The sequence below is a fragment of the Oncorhynchus mykiss genome, chromosome 11 (genome assembly GCF_013265735.2).
Source record: "Oncorhynchus mykiss isolate Arlee chromosome 11, USDA_OmykA_1.1, whole genome shotgun sequence".
NCBI lineage: Eukaryota > Metazoa > Chordata > Actinopteri > Salmoniformes > Salmonidae > Oncorhynchus > Oncorhynchus mykiss.
Window position 1 is genome coordinate 29,526,316 of NC_048575.1, and position 22,317 is coordinate 29,548,632.

General features: G+C 39.7%; 1 protein-coding gene across 1 annotated transcript in view; it reads right to left on the reverse strand.

Annotated features, from left to right (window-relative positions):
- LOC110535564 (cadherin-12-like) overlaps nt 1-22,317 on the reverse strand; it is a 208,705-nt gene that overhangs the window by 18,162 nt on the left and 168,226 nt on the right. The window contains exons 8-11 of the mRNA XM_021620630.2: nt 20,212-20,348; nt 11,047-11,168; nt 2,742-2,859; nt 830-1,081 (exon numbers count right to left, since the gene is read on the reverse strand). Coding sequence (XP_021476305.2) covers nt 830-1,081; nt 2,742-2,859; nt 11,047-11,168; nt 20,212-20,348 — 629 coding nt within the window. The remainder of the gene's footprint in view (nt 1-829; nt 1,082-2,741; nt 2,860-11,046; nt 11,169-20,211; nt 20,349-22,317) is intronic.

Below are 22,317 nucleotides of genomic sequence, written 5' to 3' on the forward strand. Positions count from 1 at the left end.
AATCTAACTGCCTGTAGCTCAGGACCTGAAGAAGTATATGTATATGCTTGATACCATTTGAAAGGAAACACTTTGAAGATTATGGAAATGTGAATTTAATGTAGGAGAATATAACACATTAGATCTGGTAAAAGATAATACAAAGAAAAAAAACATACACATTATTTTTTTCTCCCGTCATCTTTGAAATGCAAAAGAAAGGCCATAATGTACTATTCCAGGTTAGGCTCAATTTAGATGTTGGCCACTAGATGTCAGCAGTATATGTGCAAAGCTTTAGACTGATTCAATGAACCATTGCATTTCTGTTCAAAATGTTGTATCAAGACTGCTCAAATTTGCTTAATTGGTTTATTAAAATAATTCAATATGTTAGCTTTGAACCCTCCTCCCCTCCTCCCCTGGCTTAGACAGGACTATACAGAGTTAATGTGGGTTTGTGTCCTGTGTCGCCGTACAGGGACACACGCTGAACTGTTACACAGTCATTACTGATTAGGAGGACGTACCCTAGCTGTAAATGTCTCACCCAGTACAATGACGATGCACAGGAGGATGGCTATCAAAGCCCCAGTACTCAGCCATACAATACGAAATTCCACGGTCATAACTGAGTAACTGAGACCTACCACAAGGGTAAATTACTCAATACTCACCCAATAGAATGATAATATACTGACTATGGTGGTGGTTAGTCTAGTGGTTATGGCACTGCTTTGTGAGTATGTTAGTGTTTTTGTGATTGTTGGTTGATAACCAGGGTTGGCCTTAAACTCCATCACACATTCAATGACTAGGAGGAGTGAATGAGGAATAATACATTTCTCACCCAGAAGAATGACAATGCAGAGGAGTATGGCTATCAGGGCCCCTGTACTCAGCCCCACTGGGAGGAAGATGGCCTCTGCACTGCAGGTGAGGAGCGATCCATCCGACTCGCAGCCACACACACGGATGGTCAGGATGCCCGTACTGCTTTGGACGGGGTAGCCACTGTCCTGGATCACCACAGGAAGGAAATAGATCTCCTGGGAACGCCGTCGGAAGTCGCTCCGCAGAGTCACTATCCCCGCTGTGTTATCTGGAACAGAACGAAACAAATGTAACTACAAATGACTATTCGGGATACACTAGCCTATACAATGAGACCATGGTAATGCTTTTACTGAACCTGTGTATTCCTGTTGGAAATTACATCAGAAATGTTGTGAGTTGGTTCCTTGTCTTGAACAAGGGTGACCTGATGTTACCTCAGACAGCAAGTCAACTCTGAAAATGTCTAAACTGCCTCCGGGACAACATGGCAGCCTTACACCCTTATCCACTACAACAGAGTGTTCTGGGGAACATTTGTGGTTTCTATGTGTTCATTCATTCGACATAATTATAGGAAACTGGAAGGTTAAACAATGATTAAGAATAAAGGAACCATGTCGCCTGCTATGGACAGGTAAGGTAATTATGTACTAAGAAAGTAAGGTGGTGTTGGGGTGGTGCTGGAGCAGGTGTGAAGTTGGTCAGAGGAATAGACCTGGACAGGGTTTCTCACGAACAGGGCGATGTGTCAGGTTGGACCAGACCCAGACCTGACCAGTGTGGCTAGACTGTCTGACCCCTGTCAAGATTGGTTTGTTCCTCTGAAAACACTGGGGACTTTTTCCTGACAGAAGGGTCAAGGTGTCTCAACACACCTTACATGTTATGCACAGATTATGGGTTCGTTCCAAATGGCACCCTTTCCTTTTATAGTCCACTACTTGAATAGTGCACTATAAAGGGAATAGGGTGCCATTTTGGATGCGGAATGTGTTTTTTCTATTTTCTCTTGCTTTGCTAGACTTCGCCTTTGGTGCTTTGAATGCCTTGTCCCTGCGCATCAGATCTCATCCCTGTATCTGGAGATTGTGTCTGTTGGCACAGTGACGTCAGGGCGGAAAGCTGTGATGCTCTGTGTCCAAAAGGTAAATCTGGATCAGGGGTTCAAGCCGGGTCTCTCTTCAAGGTTGAAGAGAGATCATACCCGTCTTCAAAGGGTGTGTTTTGCAATATGCCCATTGGAAAGAGACATGATACATTTCTGAGAACATACTATACTGAACGAAAATATAAACGCAACATGTAAAGTGTAGATTCCATGTTTCATGAGCTGAAATAAAAGATCCCTGAAATGTTCTGTAATAAAGCCCTTTTGTGTGGAAAAACTTATTCTGATTGGCTGTGCCTGGCTCCTAAGTGGGTGGGCCTATGCCCTCACAGGCCCACCCATGGCTATACCCCTGCCCAATCATGTGAAATCAATAGATTTGGGCCTAATGAATGTATTTCAATTGACTGATTTCCTTCTATGAACTGTAACTCATTAACATCTTTGAAGTTGTTGCATTTATATTTTTGTTAAGTATATATGACAACATATTCTAAATCATATAGAATTGACACAACAGTACTCATTTTATGAATATTTTAGATAGTTGACTACCATTGATGATGGCTATGGCTGCTGCACAAAATTAATACAAATATGCAGTACTTTTCTTGGGTTATATGATAACACTATCTATCAGGTGCTCATAACGACATATGTCTAAAGGAGACTGATGTGACCTTGTAGCAGGTGTAATGATTCACTGTATGACCTAGAAATATGTTAGGTGATGTCATCATGCTTCTTCACTATGAGGACTACTTTTTCTTCCTCACTGGCACAGTGTCAGAAACCTGGTCAAGATACTGTAACTCACTTCCAAAGTCTTGGATAGTGAAGTTCTTGTTGTTGATGTCCCTCTCTGATGGTTTGAAGGAGAACTTATGACCACTTTGTGGCAGATCCTCGTCCTTTGCACTGAAGATTTGAATTATCTGAGAGAGAAAAACATTTGAACATTAAATTGAAAGAGAATCATCAATGGACTACATGGCTGTTGAGATAGTTATTTTAGTATCGTCTAGACACAATAAACTCAAGATGTCATTTTGTTAAGTTATCCTTTAAGTTCAATGACTCATAAAAAATTACATCAAGAAATGCATGAGGGTGAACTGAACAGGGACATATCTGTAAGAGAAAATGAATGAACTTCTTTGGGATAGGGGGCAGTATTTTCACATCTGGATGAAAAGCGTGCCCAGAGTAAACTGTCTACTACTCAGGCCCACAAGCTAGGATATGCATATTGTCAATAGATTTGGATAGAAAACACTCTGAAGTTTCTAAAACCGTTTGAATGATGTCTGTGAGTATAACAGAACTCTTATTGCAGGCGAAAACCTGAGAAAAGTCCAACCAGAAAGTGGGAAATCTGAGGTTTGTAGTTTTTAAGTGATTGCCTATCCAATATCCAGTGTAAATGGGGTCAGATTGCACTCCTGTTAAGGCTTGGGACAATACTGCCCCCTTTGGAAGAATTGCGTGCCCATAGTAAACTGAAAAAAAATCGGTCTAAAATTGCTAATATATGCATATAATAATTATTATTGAATAGAAAACACTCTAAAGCTTCTAAAACCATTTGAATTATGTCTGTAAGTATAGCAGAACTCACAGGGCAGGCAATCTCCCAACATATTTTTGGGAGCCTGAAATTTGGGGCAACTTTGACGTCATCGCCCCCACCCTTACCAACCAGCTATGGATCTGGAGACACTTACTATGTCTTCCACTAGATGTCCTCATTCAGTACAGCGTTTAATTGTGCAAATACCGCGAGTTTTGGCCATTTGGCAGCCAAAAGACTGAGTGTCGCGAGAAAATACACGGTGGCCAGAGCGCGCTTTTTGGAGAGACGGTCCTTTGTTCCAGAATGCCAGAGAAGAAGCATGAATCTCCGATAGATTAGATAATTGTTTTGTACGTTTAGAACATCCTAAAGCTTGATTCTGCACTTAGTTTGACCAGTTTAGTCGACATATAATATGTAATTTTGAAGTTTTGATGCGCAACTGTTCGGGACCAGAAGTCTTTTTGGATAGATTTCAGCTGGAACTTGAAGCATATGCTAATACAAAGACACACGACTTGAAACCAAACAATGCTTTGGGTAAGTATGACTCCTTCCACTACATTCTGACCGAAGACCATCAAAGGTAAGGGAATATTTATGTTGTAATTTTGTGTTTCTGTTGACTCCAACATAGCGGAGAAATATTGCTTACGTCTGTGCGCCGTCTCAGATTATTGAATAGTGAACGATTTCTGTAACGTTAAAAAGAAATGTGACAAAGCGATTGCATTAAGAAGCAGTGTATCTTTCTAACTATATGTAGAACATGTATATTTAGTCAAAGTTTATGATGTCTATTTATGTTATCTTGCGGCACTATTTATAATTTCTCCGGACATTTTTGAGTATTTTCTGAACATGAAGTCAATGTAAATGGAGAGTTATGGATATAAATGGCATATTATTGAAAAAAACAAATGTACTGTGTAACATGTCCTATTACTGTCATCTGATGAAGATTTTCAAAAGGTTAGTGAATTATTTATTTTTTAATCCTGCTTTTATAATTTCTGGGACAAAATGGCTGCCTCTTGTCTTTGTTTCGGTGGTGGTCTAATATAAATATGTGGTGTGTTTTCGCCGGGGGGGGGGGGGGGGGGGGGGGCGTTCCCTGAGAGGAACACCTCGCTTTAACAGGTTGGCATCCACTTTAGCAGTCTTTAGAAAGTTGTTTCAGGCTTCTATTGTGACAGGGGAGAGAACAAGAACACTCACAGTAAGTGCCTCAGCTGAAAGTTATGAGTTGTTTATCGTGCGCAGCCTTGAGCACAAGCTCCATTCCCTTTCCTTTCTAATGACAATGGAATTGTCCAGTTGGAATATTATTGAAGATTTATGATAAAAACATCCTAACGATGATGATTATATTCATCGTTTGATATGTTTCTATGAACTTCAATGGAACTTTTTGACTTTTCATCTGGACTTAGTGCCCGCGCTTTGTGCATTTGGATTAGTGAACTAAATGCGTGAATAAAAAGGAGGTATTTGGACATAAAGATGGACTTTATCAAACAAAACAAACATTTATTGTGGAACTAGTATTCCTGGGAGTGCAATCCGATGAAGATCATCAAAGGTAAGTGAATATTTATAACGCTATTTCTGACTTTTGTTGACTCCACAACATGGTGGGTATCGCATGGTGTGCTTTCGCCATAAAGCTTTTTTGAAATCTGTCACAGCGGTTGCATTAACGAGATGTTTATCTTTAATCCTATGTATAACACTTGTATATTTCATCAACGTTTATGATGAGTATTTCTGTAAATTAATGTGGCTCTCTGCAAAATCACCGGATGTTTTGGAGGCAAAACATTACTGAACATATCGCGCCAATGTAAACTGAGATTTTTGGATATAAATATTAACTTTATCGGTCAAAATATACATGTATTGTGTAACGTTAAGTCCTATGAGTGCAATCTGATGAAGATCATCAAAGGTTAGTGATTCATTTTATCTCTATATCTGCTTTTTGTGACTCCTCTCTTTGGCTGGAAAATGGCTGTATGTTTTTTCGTGACTCGGCGCTGAGCTAACATAATCGCATGGTATGCTTTCGCCGTAAAGCCTGGGGCAGCATTTTCACTTTTGGATAAATAGCGTGCCCAATTAAAACTTCCTGCTACTCATGCCAAGAATATAAGATATGCATATTATTAGTAGATTTGGATAGAAAACACTCTGAAGTTTCTATAACTGTTTGAATCATGTCTGTGAGTATAACAGAACTTATGTAGCAGGTAAAACCCTGAGGACTAACCATTCAGAATAAAAAACAATTGAGGTCACTGTCTGTTCAATGAGTTCTCATTGAGAAACGATATTTCTTAGGCACTTGTATGCAGTTCCTACCGCTTCCACTGGATGTCACCAGTCTTTGGAATTTGGTTGAGGTTATTCCTTTGTGCAATGAAGAACTATGGCCATCTTGGAACAGGATAACGTTATGTGTACTGTTTGAGAGTTGCGCAAGACTTGAAAAGTAGTGTTAGTTTGTGATCCTCCTGTATTGAAAACAGATAGACCCGTCTTCAATTTAATCGATTATTAATGTTTAAAAATAACTAAAGTTGTATTACAAAACTAGTTTGTAATGTTTTGGCGAAGTTTACAGGTAACTTTTGAGATATTTTGTAGTGACGTTGTGCTAATTGGAAGCGGTTTTCTTCTGGATCAAACGCGCCAAATAAATTGACATTTTGGATATATATCGACGGAATTAATCGAACAAAAGGACCATTTGTGATGTTTATGGGACATATTGGAGTGCCAACAAAAGAAGCTCGTCAAAGGTAAGGCATGATTTATATTTTATTTCTGCATTTTGTGTGGTGCCTGCAGGGTTGAAATATGCAATTGTCTCTTTGTTTACTGTTGTGCAATCATCAGATAATAGCTTCTTATGCTGTCGCTGAAAAGCCTTTTTGAAATCTGATATTCACAACGAGTGTAGCTTTAATTTGGTATCGTACATGTGTGATTTAATTAAAGTTTGAATTTTAAAGCATTTATTTTTTATTTGGCGCGCTGCATTTTTCCTGGCAATTGGCCAGGTGAGACATTTGCGTCCCGCCTATCCCAGAGAGGTTTTAACAGTGTTTCTAAAAATCAATCAGTGCACAGGGTTATGATCTCAATGGGAGGTTGTTTAGCCTCCCTTCCTCAGCTCCTCTCTTCAGCTCCTCACCTACTCTCCTTCCCACCTCTCCTCACATCGCAACTCTCCTCTCTGTGCATGGGGCTTCAGTTTAAGAAGGCAGCCCCACTGCCTCACTCAACTCTACCCTCTTTATCTCAGAAAGCAATCAAGTGTATTTATGATAATGGTTTTTCCTCTGCTTAATCTATTTTCCTGAGAATGTTGAAACAGCGTGTTTGTCCCGTAGCCTTCCTCCCTGCTTTCACTTGGAAATGTATCTCTTGTTTTTCTCACTTGAATACATACCTGGTTATAGATGACTGTTCAGGGGAGGTTGCAGCTGCACAGTGTGATCTGCTTCAGAATACCTGTACTGTACTATAAGTGCTTTGTCTGTACTTTGGCAGGCAATGTGAGTGCAACTAACCATCAAGGGGGACTTGTGATGGCTCTTACAAAAGAAGAACTTCAATTCTTTATCGCCAACCAGCTATGAGTAAAAACCTGGCGGAATCTTGCTGTGAAAAGTACTAGTATGGAAATGTGATGATGAAACCAGATTTGGATGAAACCAGATCAAAGCAGGACTACCAAAATGATTTTTGCTTCTACATTGATAAAGTTTCATCATATTGTTACTGGTCCCCTCCCCTATGTCAAACAATTGGATTCAGGAGGTAGAATGGAGGCGGGATAATTAAAGGCATCATAAAAGTCTACATTTAATACACCAATGGAAGTCTTATTTTCTACCTAATTGAAATATGTACAGCTTTGTAACCAACATCGCAGAAGATGTGATCACAGAGTGACATGGTTTATACAGATGAAGCTGGAAGTTTACATACACCTTAGCCAATTACATTTAAACTCAGTTTTTCACAATTCCTGACATTTAATCTTAGTAAAAATTCCCTGTCTTAGGTCAGTTAAGATCACCACTTTATTTTAAGAATATGAAATGTCAGCATAAAAGTTAAGAGAATGATTTATTTCAGCATTTATTTCATTCATCACATTCCCAGAGGGTTTAGAAGTTTGCATACACTCAATTAGTATTTAGTAGCCTTTCCTTTAAATTGTTTAACTTGGGTCAAAAGTTTTGGGTAGCCTTCCACAACCTTCCCACAATAAGTTTGGTGAACTTTGGCCCATTCGTCCTGATGTAACTGAGTCAGGTTTGTAGGACTCCATGCTCACACATGCTTTTTCAGTTCTGCCCACAAATGTTCTATTGAGGTCAGGGCTTTGTGATGGCCACTCTAATACCTTGACTTTGTGGTCCTTAAGCCATTTTGCCACAACTTTGGAAGTATACGCTTTGGGTCATTGTCCATTTGGAAGACCCATTTGCGACCAAGCTTTAACTTCCTGACTGATGTCTTGAGATGTTGCTTCAATATATCCACATAATTTTCCATCCTCATGATGACATCTATTTTGTGAAGTGCACCAGTCCCTCCTGCAGCAAAGCACCCCCACAACAGGATGCTGCCACCCCCATGCTTCACGGTTGGTATGGTGTTCTTCGGCTTGCAAGCGTCCCCCTTTTTCCTCCAAACATTACAATGGTCATTATGGCCAAACAGTTCTATTTTTGTTTCATCAGACCAGAGGACATTTCTCCAAAAACTACGATCTTTGTCCCCATGTGCAAACCGTAGTCGACTTTTTGATGGCGGTTTTGGAGCAGTGGCTTCTTCCTTACTGAGCGGCTTTTCAGTTTTTGTCGATATAGGGCCCATTTTGCTCTGGATATAGATAGTTTTGTACCTGTTTCCTCCAGCATCTTCACAAAGTCCTTTGCTGTGTTTTGGGATTGATTTGCGCTTTTCGAACCAAAGTACGTTCATCTCTAGGAGACAGGACTCGTCTCCTTCCTGAGCAGTATGATGGCTGCGTGGTCCCATGGCATTTATACTTGCATACTATTGTATGTACAGATGAATGTGGTACCTTCAGGCATTTGGGAATTGCTCCCAAGGATGAACCAGTCTTGTGAAGGTTTACACATTTTTTCTGATGTTTTGACTGATTTCTTTTGATTTTTCCATGATGTCAAGCAAAGAGGCACTGAGTTTGAAGGTAGGCCTTGAAATACATCCACAGGCACACCTCCACTTGACTCAAATGATGTCAATTAGCCTATCAGAAGCTTCTAAAGCCATGACATCATTTTCTGGAATCTTCCAAGCTGTTTAAAGGCACAGTCAACTTAGTGTATGTAAACTTCTGACCCAATGGAATTGTGATACAGTGAATTATAAGTGAAATAATCTGTCTGTAAACAATTGTTGGAAAAATGACTTGTGTCATGCACAAAGTAGATGTCCTAACCGACTTGCCAAAACTATGGTTTGTTAAAAAGAAATTTGTGGAGTGGTTGAAAAATAAGTTTTAATGACTCCAACCTAAGTGTATGTAAACTTTCAACTTCAACTGTATATGTAGCTAGCTAGTCTACTGGTGCCAAAATTTGACTTCAACGTGTCAGCAAATATAATTCTGGTTTCCCCTATTTATGTAAGGTAAAGATACTTAGTTTTCTGCTTTCTTCTGTGTCTGGTGTAAGCTAGTATCTGGCTAGCAAGGTCTTCAGCCAGCAAGGAACAAAAGTGGGTTGCACAAAACTCTGATGTAGACATTTTCAGTTAGGGACATGCCTAACTGAAAATGGATACTAACTTTGACATCATTGGACAGTCTGTATATTTATTGAAAAGTGCTGCTACCTCACCCATTGACATTTCAACGGAAGTTGTCCAATCTGAACTAACAACTAGCTTGATATACAGTGCTGACAATTCCATTTGGGCTCGCTAGCAAAATTACACAGCTAACATTTTGTCTATATTGATGCTGTTACAATAACCAAACAGTTGAATAAACATATAATTTGTGAAACCATGATGTGATTTATGACAGGATTGGATGTTGCATGCAATTTCAATGTTGTTTGAGTTGCTTTGTGTGTCAGCAAATTTGCTTCAGATAATCTCACTGCAACACTGCTCACTGCGTCCATGTTAATTGACATAAGCTTTATTAAAGAACCGCCAGTCAAGGACCTTTCATCAAATAGATTTGCTCGCCTCCGTCCTCTCTCGTGTCCTTTAGAAAAAGGTCAAAGTTAATCGAGGAGAGTAGGCGAGGAGAGTGAACGTGGATGGAAATGCACTTGATTGAAATGAGATGGTCCTTCTCCACTCACACATCATCAGGCAAATTACTGTTAGAGGGGTGGATTCCAAAATACATGTTTAAAGTGAGTTGTGCATGTTTTTAAAACGTGTATGTTTTTCTCCTCTTACAAAACAAAAGTTGATTCAAAGGGGGTGTGGCAGATTTCAAAACTTTTCTGCGTTAGGAAACTTGTGAGTATCCTAAATGAAAGATGGCTATCGAGGAAGGGAGGACACTCCATTGTTTGCCTACTAATGAACAGATACAATTCTCGACCACTCAACCACATATTGGTTTCTGGGTCATGGAGGAGAGGACAGAGGATGGAGGATGGTATTTTGCCCAAATGAGAAAACCCCCAAGGTGAGCTCCACACTGACTCGGCCTACTACAGTAGCTCCCCGCCCCTTCAATCTGTCTTTTCAGACTTCCTGGTAGTTTGACATGAGAGAAAAAGTATTTTCTATCTGGAAGAAATATTGTGTAATGTTCTAGTCACTCAAAAGGCTATTTTGCATGATTTTTAATGACTTTTAAAAATAACGGTTCATCGATTAAGGCATGAGTAAGCAACGCTTCTTCAGTGTGTGATGGGATAGTCTTTCTAGCTATTTGTTAAACTGCCAAAGGAGCTCTGTCGGCACGTGCATGGAGATGTTTGCTAATAGGCTAATTTGTAGTCACAAGTGGTTTATAATGCATACAGGCAGAGACTCCGCTGCATCCAAATATTGAATCTGGAATGTACACTTGGTTCCTGATGTGGAAAGCACACCATGCCCCCTCCATTAGCTAAAATAAAGCAAAAGGTTTTAGCAACATGCAAAACTTTGATACAATGATACCTGTGCTATGCATGGTAATATACCTTTGTTTTATATGATTTATTTGGTTTTAAACCATAATTTAAAGGCATATTATACACAGCTGAAAATTATATTTTAATGGTTCTATTTTTACTGGTTCATATCCCTATGGGCCTTGGTCAAAAGTAGTGCATTTGATACGTAGCCTCTCTGTGTGGGCGCTCATACCATTACTATGAATCAGTCATCCTTCCCTTCACTATTAGCATTTTATTCATGCTTGTTATTTTCAAAATTCCCTACTGACTTTTTAATCAATATGGCACCTTTAACGAGACAGTGCCTCTGAGCATACATCAACATGACACACGCAGACACGCACGCCCACACGCTCAGACACACATTCACTTACCTGGCCTACTTTGGTATTTTCACACACAAAGCTCTCATAAGGGATGGCTAGTTCAGGGGGAAACTCATTGACATCCAGTACATGAACGGTGACAGCCACTCTACTGGTCAGCACTGGGCTATCTGAAGAGTCAAAATCATACAATAAACAACAATGAACAGTTATAAATGTTTCTAATGAGTTTCATTGTGCTTGCCTGTGGGTTAGTACATTAATGAAGAGAAAACTGTGCAAGAGACAATTCCCCATTGATTTTACAACCCTGACATCATGTGGTTGTAATATGCACTGCAGTCTTAGAATTGGCAACTGGTAAAATGATGACTACACCCGGCCACCCGGGTGCATCCGCCCGCATGTTGATTCTGTCCATCCACACCAGACCCGATAATGACATGCAGGTTAAAATATAAAAACCCCAAGGCTTAAAAATAACTGATATTTGGAACAAGAAGGAGGGAATGTTGGAACAAAACAAACAACTTTACAGTTAACAAAAATGTACGCTTAATCCAGTATAATCTAATGTATATATGTGTTATACAAGTATTATACAACTTTTTAAACAATTCACAAATGTTACAGCATAATAACAGAGCCATGTCTTAAGTGTAAAACTTAGAATGACTCAATAAACCATGCATTCTGGGAATATTATGAAGCCCAAAAGGAGCTGTTAGAAAATTGGGTGTCAGAAGTATTACAATGTAAATTTACTTTTAACCATTTGTCTGCATATTTCACAACATGTCATATGAGGGTGCAGTGATAATTTTTATTTATTTGAGTAGGAAAATCAGTTCAGAACAAATTCTTATTTTCAATGGCAGCCTAGGAACAGTGGGTTAACTGCCTTGTTCAGGGGCAGGACTACATATTTTTACCTTGTCAGCTCGGGGATTTGATCTTGCAACCTTTCGGTTACTAGTCCAACACTCTAACCGCTAATAGGCTACCTGCTGCCCATATAACCGATGGGTTGGACGATACGCTTCTCTTTAATTATCTTGAAAAAACGTATACTTAACTTCAAATCAATCAATCCTCCATCATTAAGGCAATGGAAAAATAATATACTTCATTATCTAAATATTGGGCGACGGAGAGGAACAAAATGGTGCAATTTGAGGACATGTGAGGAAGAGTAGTGCAGGCACTGGATATAGGGGTGAGAACAGGTATATCTGAGCAGGTGTTTGTATGTATCTGTATGTTGTCTTTTGTATGTGTATGTTCTATTGGGGGCATGTCTACATGACCAAACGTATTTGGTCAGCTGCTCGTCGAACATCTCATTCCAAAATCATGGGCATTAATATCGAGTTGGTCCCCTTTGCTGCTATAACAGCCTTCCCACTCTTCTGGGAAGGCTTTCCAATAGATGTTGGAACATTGCTGCGGGTACATGCATCATTCAGACACAAGAGTGTTAGTGAGGTCGGGCACTGATGTTTGGCGATTAGGCCTGGCTCGTGGTCGGCGTTCCAATTTATCCCAAATGTGTTTGATGGAGTTGAGGTCAGGGCTCTGTGCATGCCACTCAAGTGCTTCCCCACCGATCTCGACTAACCATTTCGGTATGGACCTCACTTTGTGCATTGGGGCATTGTCATGCTGAAACAGTAGGGGGCCTTCCCCAAACAGTTGCCACAAAGTTGGAAGCACAGAATCATTTAGAATGTCATTGTATGCTGCAGCATTAAGATTTCCCTTCACTGTAACTAAGGGGCCTAGCCCGAACCATGAAAAACAGCCCCAGACCATTATTCCTCCTCCACCAAACTTTATAGTTGACACTATGCATTGGGGCAGGTAGCGTGCCCCTGCCATCCGCCAAATCCAGATTTGTCTGTCAGACTGCCAGATGGTGAAGCGTCATTCATCTCTCCAGGCATCACGTTTCCACTGTTTCAGAGTCCAACGGCAGTGAGCTTTACACCACTCAAGCCGGTGCTTGGCATTGCTCATGGTGATCTTAGGCTTGTGTGCGACTGCTTAGCCACAGAAACCCATTTCATGAATCTCCCGACAAAACAGTTATTATGCTGACATTGCTTCTAGTAGCAGTTTGGAACACTGTGCGCTTCAGTGCTCAGCGGTCCCGTTCTGTGAGCTTTTGAGGCCAACCCACTTTGCAGCGAAGCCGTTGTTGCTCCTAGAAGTTTCCACTTCACAATAAAAGCACTTATAGTTTACCCGGGCAGTTCTAGCAGCATGTATGTGTAAATTTAATGTGCATCGCTGGCAGGCACAACCTGATCATTGTGCTATGCGTGTAAGTTCTCAGATGCCTGATGGATTCCTTAAAAGTGTCAATGTATTGGAAAATAATATATGAAGACAGTACCTTTAAAGGGGCAATCAGCAGTTTCTAAATCCATTTTTGGACTTATAAATGAATTACATGTACCTATTGATTGTTGAAGAATATTGCTTATGAGCTTAGTTCAACTGCCATACCCCATGAGAACCACTAGTATAAGCTTGTTTTACTCCAATGTAAACAAACACCATATAGCCTCGAAAAATGGTTAAAACTATGATTTTGATATCATGGAAGGTCAGTCCTTTCATCCATATCACTGTCTATGAATTTGAGAGTGGTTACATTTCTCCAGGACCATCCCTCAGCTTTTTACTGAACAAGGGGGGGGGGGGGGGGGGGGGGGGGGGAGGGAAGAATGCTTTGTTATTGTTTCTACTGCTGATTGCCTCTTTACATAAATCTGTTCCTTCAGGGAATCTAAAAACAGAAGAATATATTCCATGAACAATAAACACAGCATGACTGAAAGTTGATAGCTATACTTGAACCCATTATTTGCGTAAAGATTGTTCAAACCATTCTCTTATGCCAGTTTAAACCTCTTTTACCAGAAAATGTGCTTTTTATACAACATTTCTATACAGCTGGGGCACTGGAGGAAATTAATTTTTTGTAGTGCGAGGCAGAAGTGAAGGTAAACTTGATGGTTATGAAGTGGGGGGATAGGTTAAGCTTTGCAGTGGAGGCTTATAGGGATGGGTGCGTTGAATGGTGGATGGCCTTCCTCCCTCCACAGGGGAATCAGAGATACAGCTAAGGCTCAGCTAGAGACCTGTGTGTGACCTTGATGGAAAAAGCAATCTTCTTCACTGAAGGAAAAATGACACTGAGTACGGGATTTGCTTCTCTTTCTCTGATCGCACCGACCGCCACCACTAACACTCCTACTCCGCTGGCAGAAATTGTGGACATTTCATTTCTTCGTCCCTGTGATCTTTTTATCTGTCAAGGGTTTTCTCTTGGCCCTCTTTGACCCAGAACATTGAGCAATGGAACCATCAAAATAGAATGAACAAAACATATTTTGAGAATTATGTCTATTAATGACTATTTCTATGAGAGGTGAATTATATCCTTTCATGAAGCAAGAGGTGTAGGCCTTTTGTATCGTAAACTATATTTACAATCAAATAGAGGTCGCTAAATAATATAAATAAATGGTATTTATATCAGTCATGGAACTGCAAGGGAAACCTCATCCAATTTGCTGAATGGTTCTTTCATTTTAGCACGTGACACAATGGTTTCCCCACTAGATGGTGCAATAGTTTAGTTGTTAAAATCAATGTAGTAATAATAATAACTTTATTTGAAATGCGCTTGTCAATACAAGTAACAAAGTGCTTCACATCATAAAATAATCAAATAAAAAGTACTAACAAAGAAACATAGACAAAAGGAAAGGAAAACCATACATTGAAATCACACATTAAAGCATCTTTAAAAGTGTGTCTTCAGTAGGGATTTAAAAAGAGGCACTGAATCTGCAAGCCTGATCTCCTCTGACAGACCATCCAAAGTCTGGGGCCTTAATGGCAAATGCCTAGTCCCCTTTCATTTCAACCTAGACTTTGGAATGGTCAACAGTGCCCTGCGTCCTGGCTCGTGGGGAGAAACAAGATCTGAGATATAGGATGGGGCTAAACCAAGCCAAGCCTTAAATATTAATCAAATGTAAAATCTATTCTAAAAGGGGACTGGTAGTATGTGTAGATAAGCAAAAATAGGTGTGATATGGTTACATTTTCTGGTGCCTGTTATAAGCTTTAGCATTTTGAACTAACTGTAGACGATTGAGTGATTTCTGACTGAGACATGTATACAAATAGTTACAGAAATATAGGCGTGAGGAAATTAAAGCATGTATAACATCAGGATTTTAACCCTTGATCTCTAGATAGTACAATTATCTACCATTCCCTATTGTATAATATCACTGACATGATTCAACTTTTTTTTTCTTGAGTTCCCAGTTGTCTTGAAAGCACCATAAATCTAGAGAATTCCAGACTTTGATGACAAAGTTTAATGACAAAATTTGCACAACAAGGTGAGTCCAAAAATGACTTGTATGCTGCTGCATAAATTATGCAATATGCCAGGGAGATATGTGTACTGTAGCTAAGAAAGTAATACTATGTGTATGTTATGTGGTAAGCTGTTAGTAGCTCATGTGCCTCACCCTAATAATTTGGTATATTTTCACCTCTTAATTTCGCCTACTGTTCTGACTTGGTGGTGCACATGTAGCCTATAACCTGTTTTCGGGAAATGTAATCATCAAATATTGTAAGAGCTTTCATTGTCTGCTTATATACCCCCTTTATTTATCCAACGGTTCTGACTTGGTGTACAAGGAGAACAATCTAAGAATGGCCCATGTTCTGAATTCTGTCGCTGTACATTTCAAAAGTGCTAAACAAATAGTTATTTTGACTATGTCCATTCTAGCTCGCTCATTAATGTCTTAATTGAAATTACTGATTGCCTCTTATTCGCTTGTTGTCCCCTTATGCCATAGTTTGTACATTTCAATGTCAGCAATATCAGCTATGTAAAAAAAAGCTGAATTAACTGTTTTTGCTGCCAGACAAGGCTCCACTGATAGCCATGTGTAGCATTGGTAAGGTGTTGCGATTGCTGTTGGGACTCTGCTGTTGTGACAGCTTTATGTAGGCCCTAACAGTTTGTGGGCACGGTTTGTCACCATTAAAGTGCAATTAAAACCTCTTAAATTTCCACCAAACATGACATGACACCCAAATCTACCTGCCTGTAGCTCAGGACCTGAAGCAAGGATATGCATTTTCTTGATACCATTTGAAAGAAACACTTTGAAGTTTGATGAAGTCTGAAATTAATGTAGGATTATATAGCACATGAGATCAGGTAAAAGATAATACGAAGAAAAGAACATGCGTTCCGCTCAACCGTTCCGTTCACCCGTCCCGTTCACCGATCCATTAGAGGTTAATGTATTGTTTAGTGTTTTGTATGCATCCCACATATAATTTTGCCCCACCAAGATTTGCACAAAAATCGCCACTCAGCGTGAGAGTGAATATCGACCCAGGTTATGTGTTCTGATTTGAAATAGAACGGGAAATAATATATTGTTCCATTTTGGAGTCACTTTTATTGTAAATTAGAATATAATTAGTGATGGGGAAATTAAGCTTCCTGAAGCATTGAGCATTTCCAGCCAATTGTGTCGAAAAAAAAATGAATTACTCTAGGATTTTATCAACACAGTGTACACTAGTGTCACCTGCTGGTCCCAAAAATGTAGAACAGACAAATTATTATAGATGACATCGCACATGCCACAGTGTAGCCTTTTTGTCTTCTACCGAAACCAATACCAAACCAATCACGTGGTTGTTAGTCAAAATTATGCTTCAGACGTCAGTGTTCAAGTGCTTCTGATAAAGCGAAACAATCATCAGCACACTGCTTTGAAATAATCTGCTTAGCAATTTCAACTCACGCCTATTTGGTATCAAATCACGAACTATAGTACAGTTCCTTGCAAAAGTATTCATCCTATTTGGCATTTTTCTTATTTTGCTACATTACAACCTGTAATTTAAATTGAATTTTATTTGGATTTCATGTAATTGACATACACAAAATAGTCAAAATTGGTGAAATTGGTGCATATGTATTCACCCCTTTGCTATCAAGCCCCTAAATAAGATCTGGTGCAACCAATTACCTTCATAAGTCACATATTTAGTTAAATAAATTCCACCTGTGTGCAATATAAGTGTCACATGATCTGTCACATGATCTCAGTATATATACACACCTGTTCTGAAAGGCCCCAGAGTCTGCAACACCACTAAGCAAGGCACACCACCAAGCAAGAAGCACTATGAAGACCAATGAGCTCTCCAAACAGGTCGTGGACAAAGTGGTGGAGAAGTACAGATCAGGTCTGGGTTATAAAAAAATATCAGAAACTTTGAACATCCCACGGAGCACCATTAAATCCGTTATGGAAAAATATGGTACCACAACAAACCTGCCAAGACAGGGCTGCCCACCAAAACTCATGGACAAGGCAAGGAGGGCATTAAACAGAGAGGCAACAAAGAGACCAGAGATAACCCTGAAGGAGCTGCAAAGCTCCACAGTGGAGATTGGTGTATCTGTCCACTTTAAGCCGTACACTCCACAGAGCAGGGCTTTATGAAAGAGTGGCCAGAAAATAAGCCATTGCTTAAAGAAAAATATAAGCAAACACGTTTGGTGTTCGCCAAAAGGCATGTGGGAGACTGCTCAAATATGTGGAAGAAGGTACTCTGGTCAGATGAGACTAAAATGTAGCTTTTTAGCCATCAAGGAAAATGCTATGTCTGGTGCAAATCCAACACCTTTCATCACCCTGAGAACAGCATCCCCACAGTGAAGCATGGTGATGGCAGCATCATGCCGTGGGGGTGTTTTTAAATGGGAAGGACTGGAAAACAGGTCAGAATTGAAGGAATGATGGATGGCGCTAAATACAGGGAAATTGTTGAGGGAAACCTGTTTCAGTCTTCCAGATATTTGGGACTGGGACGGAGGTTCACCTTCCAGCAGGACAATGACTCTAAGCATACTGCTAAAGCAACACTCGAGTGGTTTAAGGTGAAACATTTAACTGTCTTGGAATGGCCTAGTCAAAGCTCAGACCTCAATCCATTTGAGAATCTGTGGTATGACTTAAAGATTGCTCTACACCAGCGGAACCCATCCAACTTGAAGGAGCTGGAGCAGTTTTGCCTTGAAGAATGGTCAAAAGCCCTAGTGGCTAGATGTGCCAAGCTTATAGAGACATACCCCAAGAGACTTGCAGCTGTAATTGCTGCAAAAGGTGGCTTTGGGGGGTGAATAGTTATGCATGCTCAAGTTCTGTTTTTTTGTCTTATTTATTTTTTGTTTCACAATAAAAAATATTTTGCATCTTCAAAGTGGTAGGCATGTTGTGAAAATCAAATGATACAAACCCCCAGAAATTCCAGGTTGTAAGGCAACAAAATAGGAAAAATACCAAGGGGGTGAATACTTCTGAACAGTTCTGCATGTATGTGGAAGCTACCATGATTACAAATAATCATGAACGAATCATGAATAATGATGAGTGAGAAAGTTAGATTGTCATAGATATCTTTATGCTAACCTCCCCTGCTATTGGTAATGGTGAGAGGTTAGCATGTTTTGGGGGCATTACCTTTGTGCATCTCACTTACTTGGGACTTTTTGCACCCATTACTGAAATAGTTGCTCCAGTTTAGATGTTTAAGGTAGTCCCATATCTTCCCAACCCTGGCAGTGATTCTATATGCAGGTTATGGTTAGTAAAAATTCTAAACATTAGATTTCCCCACTCTGGCTGGATTTTAATAGGAAGTAGACATCATGTGACTTGCAGGTCTGAAACTTGAGTTTAATGTCAGGGTTGAACTAGAACCTCAAAATAAGGCTTTATTAAATGTGTTGTACTGTTTAATTACATTTTAATTACAATATATTCACCTAGGATCTGACTTGGGTGTAGACAACAGAAAGACATTGAAATGAATGCAACAACCATATCTTTGTCACTATCAAACCCAGTCATGGGTGGTACTGGTAACTCTAAAATATACTTGAAAGGCACCCTGGGAAAAATATAAATAAGGCTTAAAAGCCAACACAGGGCTATTCAATTCCGGTCCTGGAGGGCCAAAAAAAAAACTGCTTTTGGATTTTTATATGCTTCTTCAGAAACCCTGAAATGGTTCCCCTATGGCGTCGATCTCAAGAACCATATTTGGTTACAACTTGCACCTTTATTGTGTTGAGCCAAATTAAAGTTTTAGCTTCACTGTCCAAATAAATACGTAGGGTAGTGTAATAATATGTTACGACTATTAGCATGGTTGGCCCCCCAACAGAATTATAATCCACAATGTGTGAATATAACAAAAGAGACGGACAGACAAACATCTAAAAAACATTACAATCACTGATTCACATGATGAGTATGACGGCCTGAGCCCCTTATCCAACCAACCCTCCAGCTCTCTATCCCTCCCCCTTCCATTCCTCCACTCACTCCAGAAACAGGAATTAGCATTTCACCACCACCCAACACGACCTTGAGGGGAAGTGAATAATTCTAGTTTCCAAGGCGATAAAAGCAGCTCAACTTTTAATGGCCCTTATTTCACAGTCTGTCCTAATGAGAATACAGCGTGAGTAATTTAGATTGAGCACCAGCCTGCCTCCCAGATAATGACTTTGATGGCTCTTAGCAGATTTGATGACTTGATGACGATGGATTTGCTTATTTCTATGGATATTTGCTTCACTTTCCTTCATAAAAAACGATTTAGTCTGATAGAATGTCTTAAAATAACAGTGATGTAAATGAACTCTTAAATCAACACGGCAGGGCTCTCCATCATGCATATATTTGACTTTACAGAACCTCTTTTTTTGTGACGTGACTGAAAACAGACAATTTCTTCATCATCGTCAATGTAAGATGATTCAAACAAGAAAACTCAGATCCTAAAATGCTTTAGTCATGAAAGGAACACCATTAATTGAAGGCAGTGAAAATGTATAGAGGGTAACGAATGAAGAGTCAGACAGAGAGAGTTTAAGAGACAGTTAAGATGGGCACGCCAGAGGAGACAATGTCCTGATCAAACTCGCTCCAGAGGACCCATCATGCTTTACGGTCGCCCATAAACGACTCACACAAAATGGGATTGACTTGATTAAATCCACCTTAAATTCGTCACATACTGTAGATAACAATAGAGAAAGGCAACAGTGACACCTACATGAATCACGATCATACTTACTAAGTTTGGTGGCCACAATGGTGATATTGTGCTGGGCGATACTCTCTCTGTCCAGGAGTTCATTAGTGGAAATCGTTCCCTCCACTGGATCAATGTCAAAGTAGCTGTCCAGGTCACTTTTCCAGTCAATGGAATACCTAATAAAAAGTTTGGTAAATTAGGTAATTTCCCACATGTACAAGAGGAGAGCAAATAATTGATTTTTCCTATGGGCAAATATATAGAATTTGTTGTAATACAGTGGCTTGCAAAAGTATTCACCCCCTTGGCATTGTTCTATTTTGTTGCATTATAACCTGGAATTAAAATTGATATTTGGGGGGTTTGTATCATTTCATTTACACAACATGCCTACCACTTTGAAGATGCACATTTCTTTTGTGAAACGAATGAGAAATAGGACAAAAAAAACAGAACTTGAGCATGCATGTTCTCAAAGCATGCATGTTCCCTCAAATATTGCCCTGCATTTAGTGCCGTCCATCATTCCTTCAATGCTGACCAGTTTCCCAGTCCCTGCCAATGAAAAAGATCACCACAGCATGATGCTGCTACCACCATGCTTCACTGTGGGGATGGTGTTTTCAGGGTGATGAGAGGTGTTTACGCCAAACATAGCATGTTCCTTGATGGCCAAAACGCTACATTTTAGTCTCATCTGACCTGAGTACCTTCTTCCATATGTTTGGGGAGTCTCCCACATGCCACCAAACATGTTTGCTTATTTTCTGGCCACTCTTTCATAAAGCCCAGCTCTGTGTAGTGTACTGCTTAAAGTGGTCCTATGAACAGATATTCCAATCTCCAAAGCTTTGTAGCTCTTTTGGGGTTATCTTTGGTCTCTTTGTTGCCTCTCTGATTAATGCCCTCCTTGCCTGGTCCGTGAGTTTTGCTGGGCGGCCCTCTCTTGGCAGGTTTATTGTGGTGCTATATTCTTTCTATTTTTAAACAATGGATTTAAAGGTGGTTTGTGGGATGTTCAAAGTTTTATAATATTTTTATATAACCTAACCCTGATCTGTACTTCTCCACAACTTTGTCTCTGACATGTTTGGAGAGCTCCTTGGTCTTTATGGTGCCGCTTGCTTGGTGGTGCGCCTTGCTTAGTGGTGTTGCAGACTCTGGGGCCTTTCAGAAATGGTGTATATATTCTGAGATCATGTGACAGATCATGACACCAATTATTTGACTTCTGAAGATAATTGGTTGCACCAGATCTTATTAAGGAGGCTTCATAGCAAGGGTGTGAATACATATGCACGCACCACTTTTCTGTTTTTACTTTTTTGAATTTTTATAAACAATTCATTGTTAAATTTTACTTCACCAATTTGGACTATTTTGTGTATGTCCATTACATGAAATCCAAATAGAAATCCATTTAAATTACAGGTTGTGATGCAACAAAATAGGGAAAACGCCAAGGGGGTGAATACTTTTGCAAGGCACTGTATAGTGACCCAGGTTTTGCATCCCAAATGGCAGCCTATTCCCTATGCAACGCACTACTTTTGACCAGAGCCATATGGGCCCTGGTCAAAAGTATTGCACTTTTTAAGTACTAGTGTGCCATTTGGGATGCAGTTAATAATTATTTATTACTCATACACTAAGTACATTTCTACAAAATGGGCTGTGGCAAGCAGCATGCATCCCAATTGAGTAATAGGGGCACAGGTATATTGGTTTATGCTAACAAAATGATTTTCTAAAGTAACACAAATGGACTCAAGACAAGCAGCCTTTAAAAGAAACATTGCTCTAGAAAAGTTATTTAATGAGGTTTATAAGTGCAACTGAAAGCAGTGACATCGTTAAGACACACAACATTATAAGACGGATGCAAGCTGCATGTTCATTAAATGTTGGTCCTATATTTTACTTTTCCTATGCTGGTAGCACAGCTCTGCAACAACTTATAATAAGGCATTTCTTCCTGAATATTCATGATATCTGGTGTGTAGACCCTGAGATTCTGTTTGCTGAGGAACAGGTCAATGGTTAAAGCCCTGTCTCTCATATTTATGAGCGAGACACAAGAACATGTTTTAGAGTCAATCATTAAAGAGACAGTGTAAAGTTCTAACCATATTCTTGGGGCCTTCT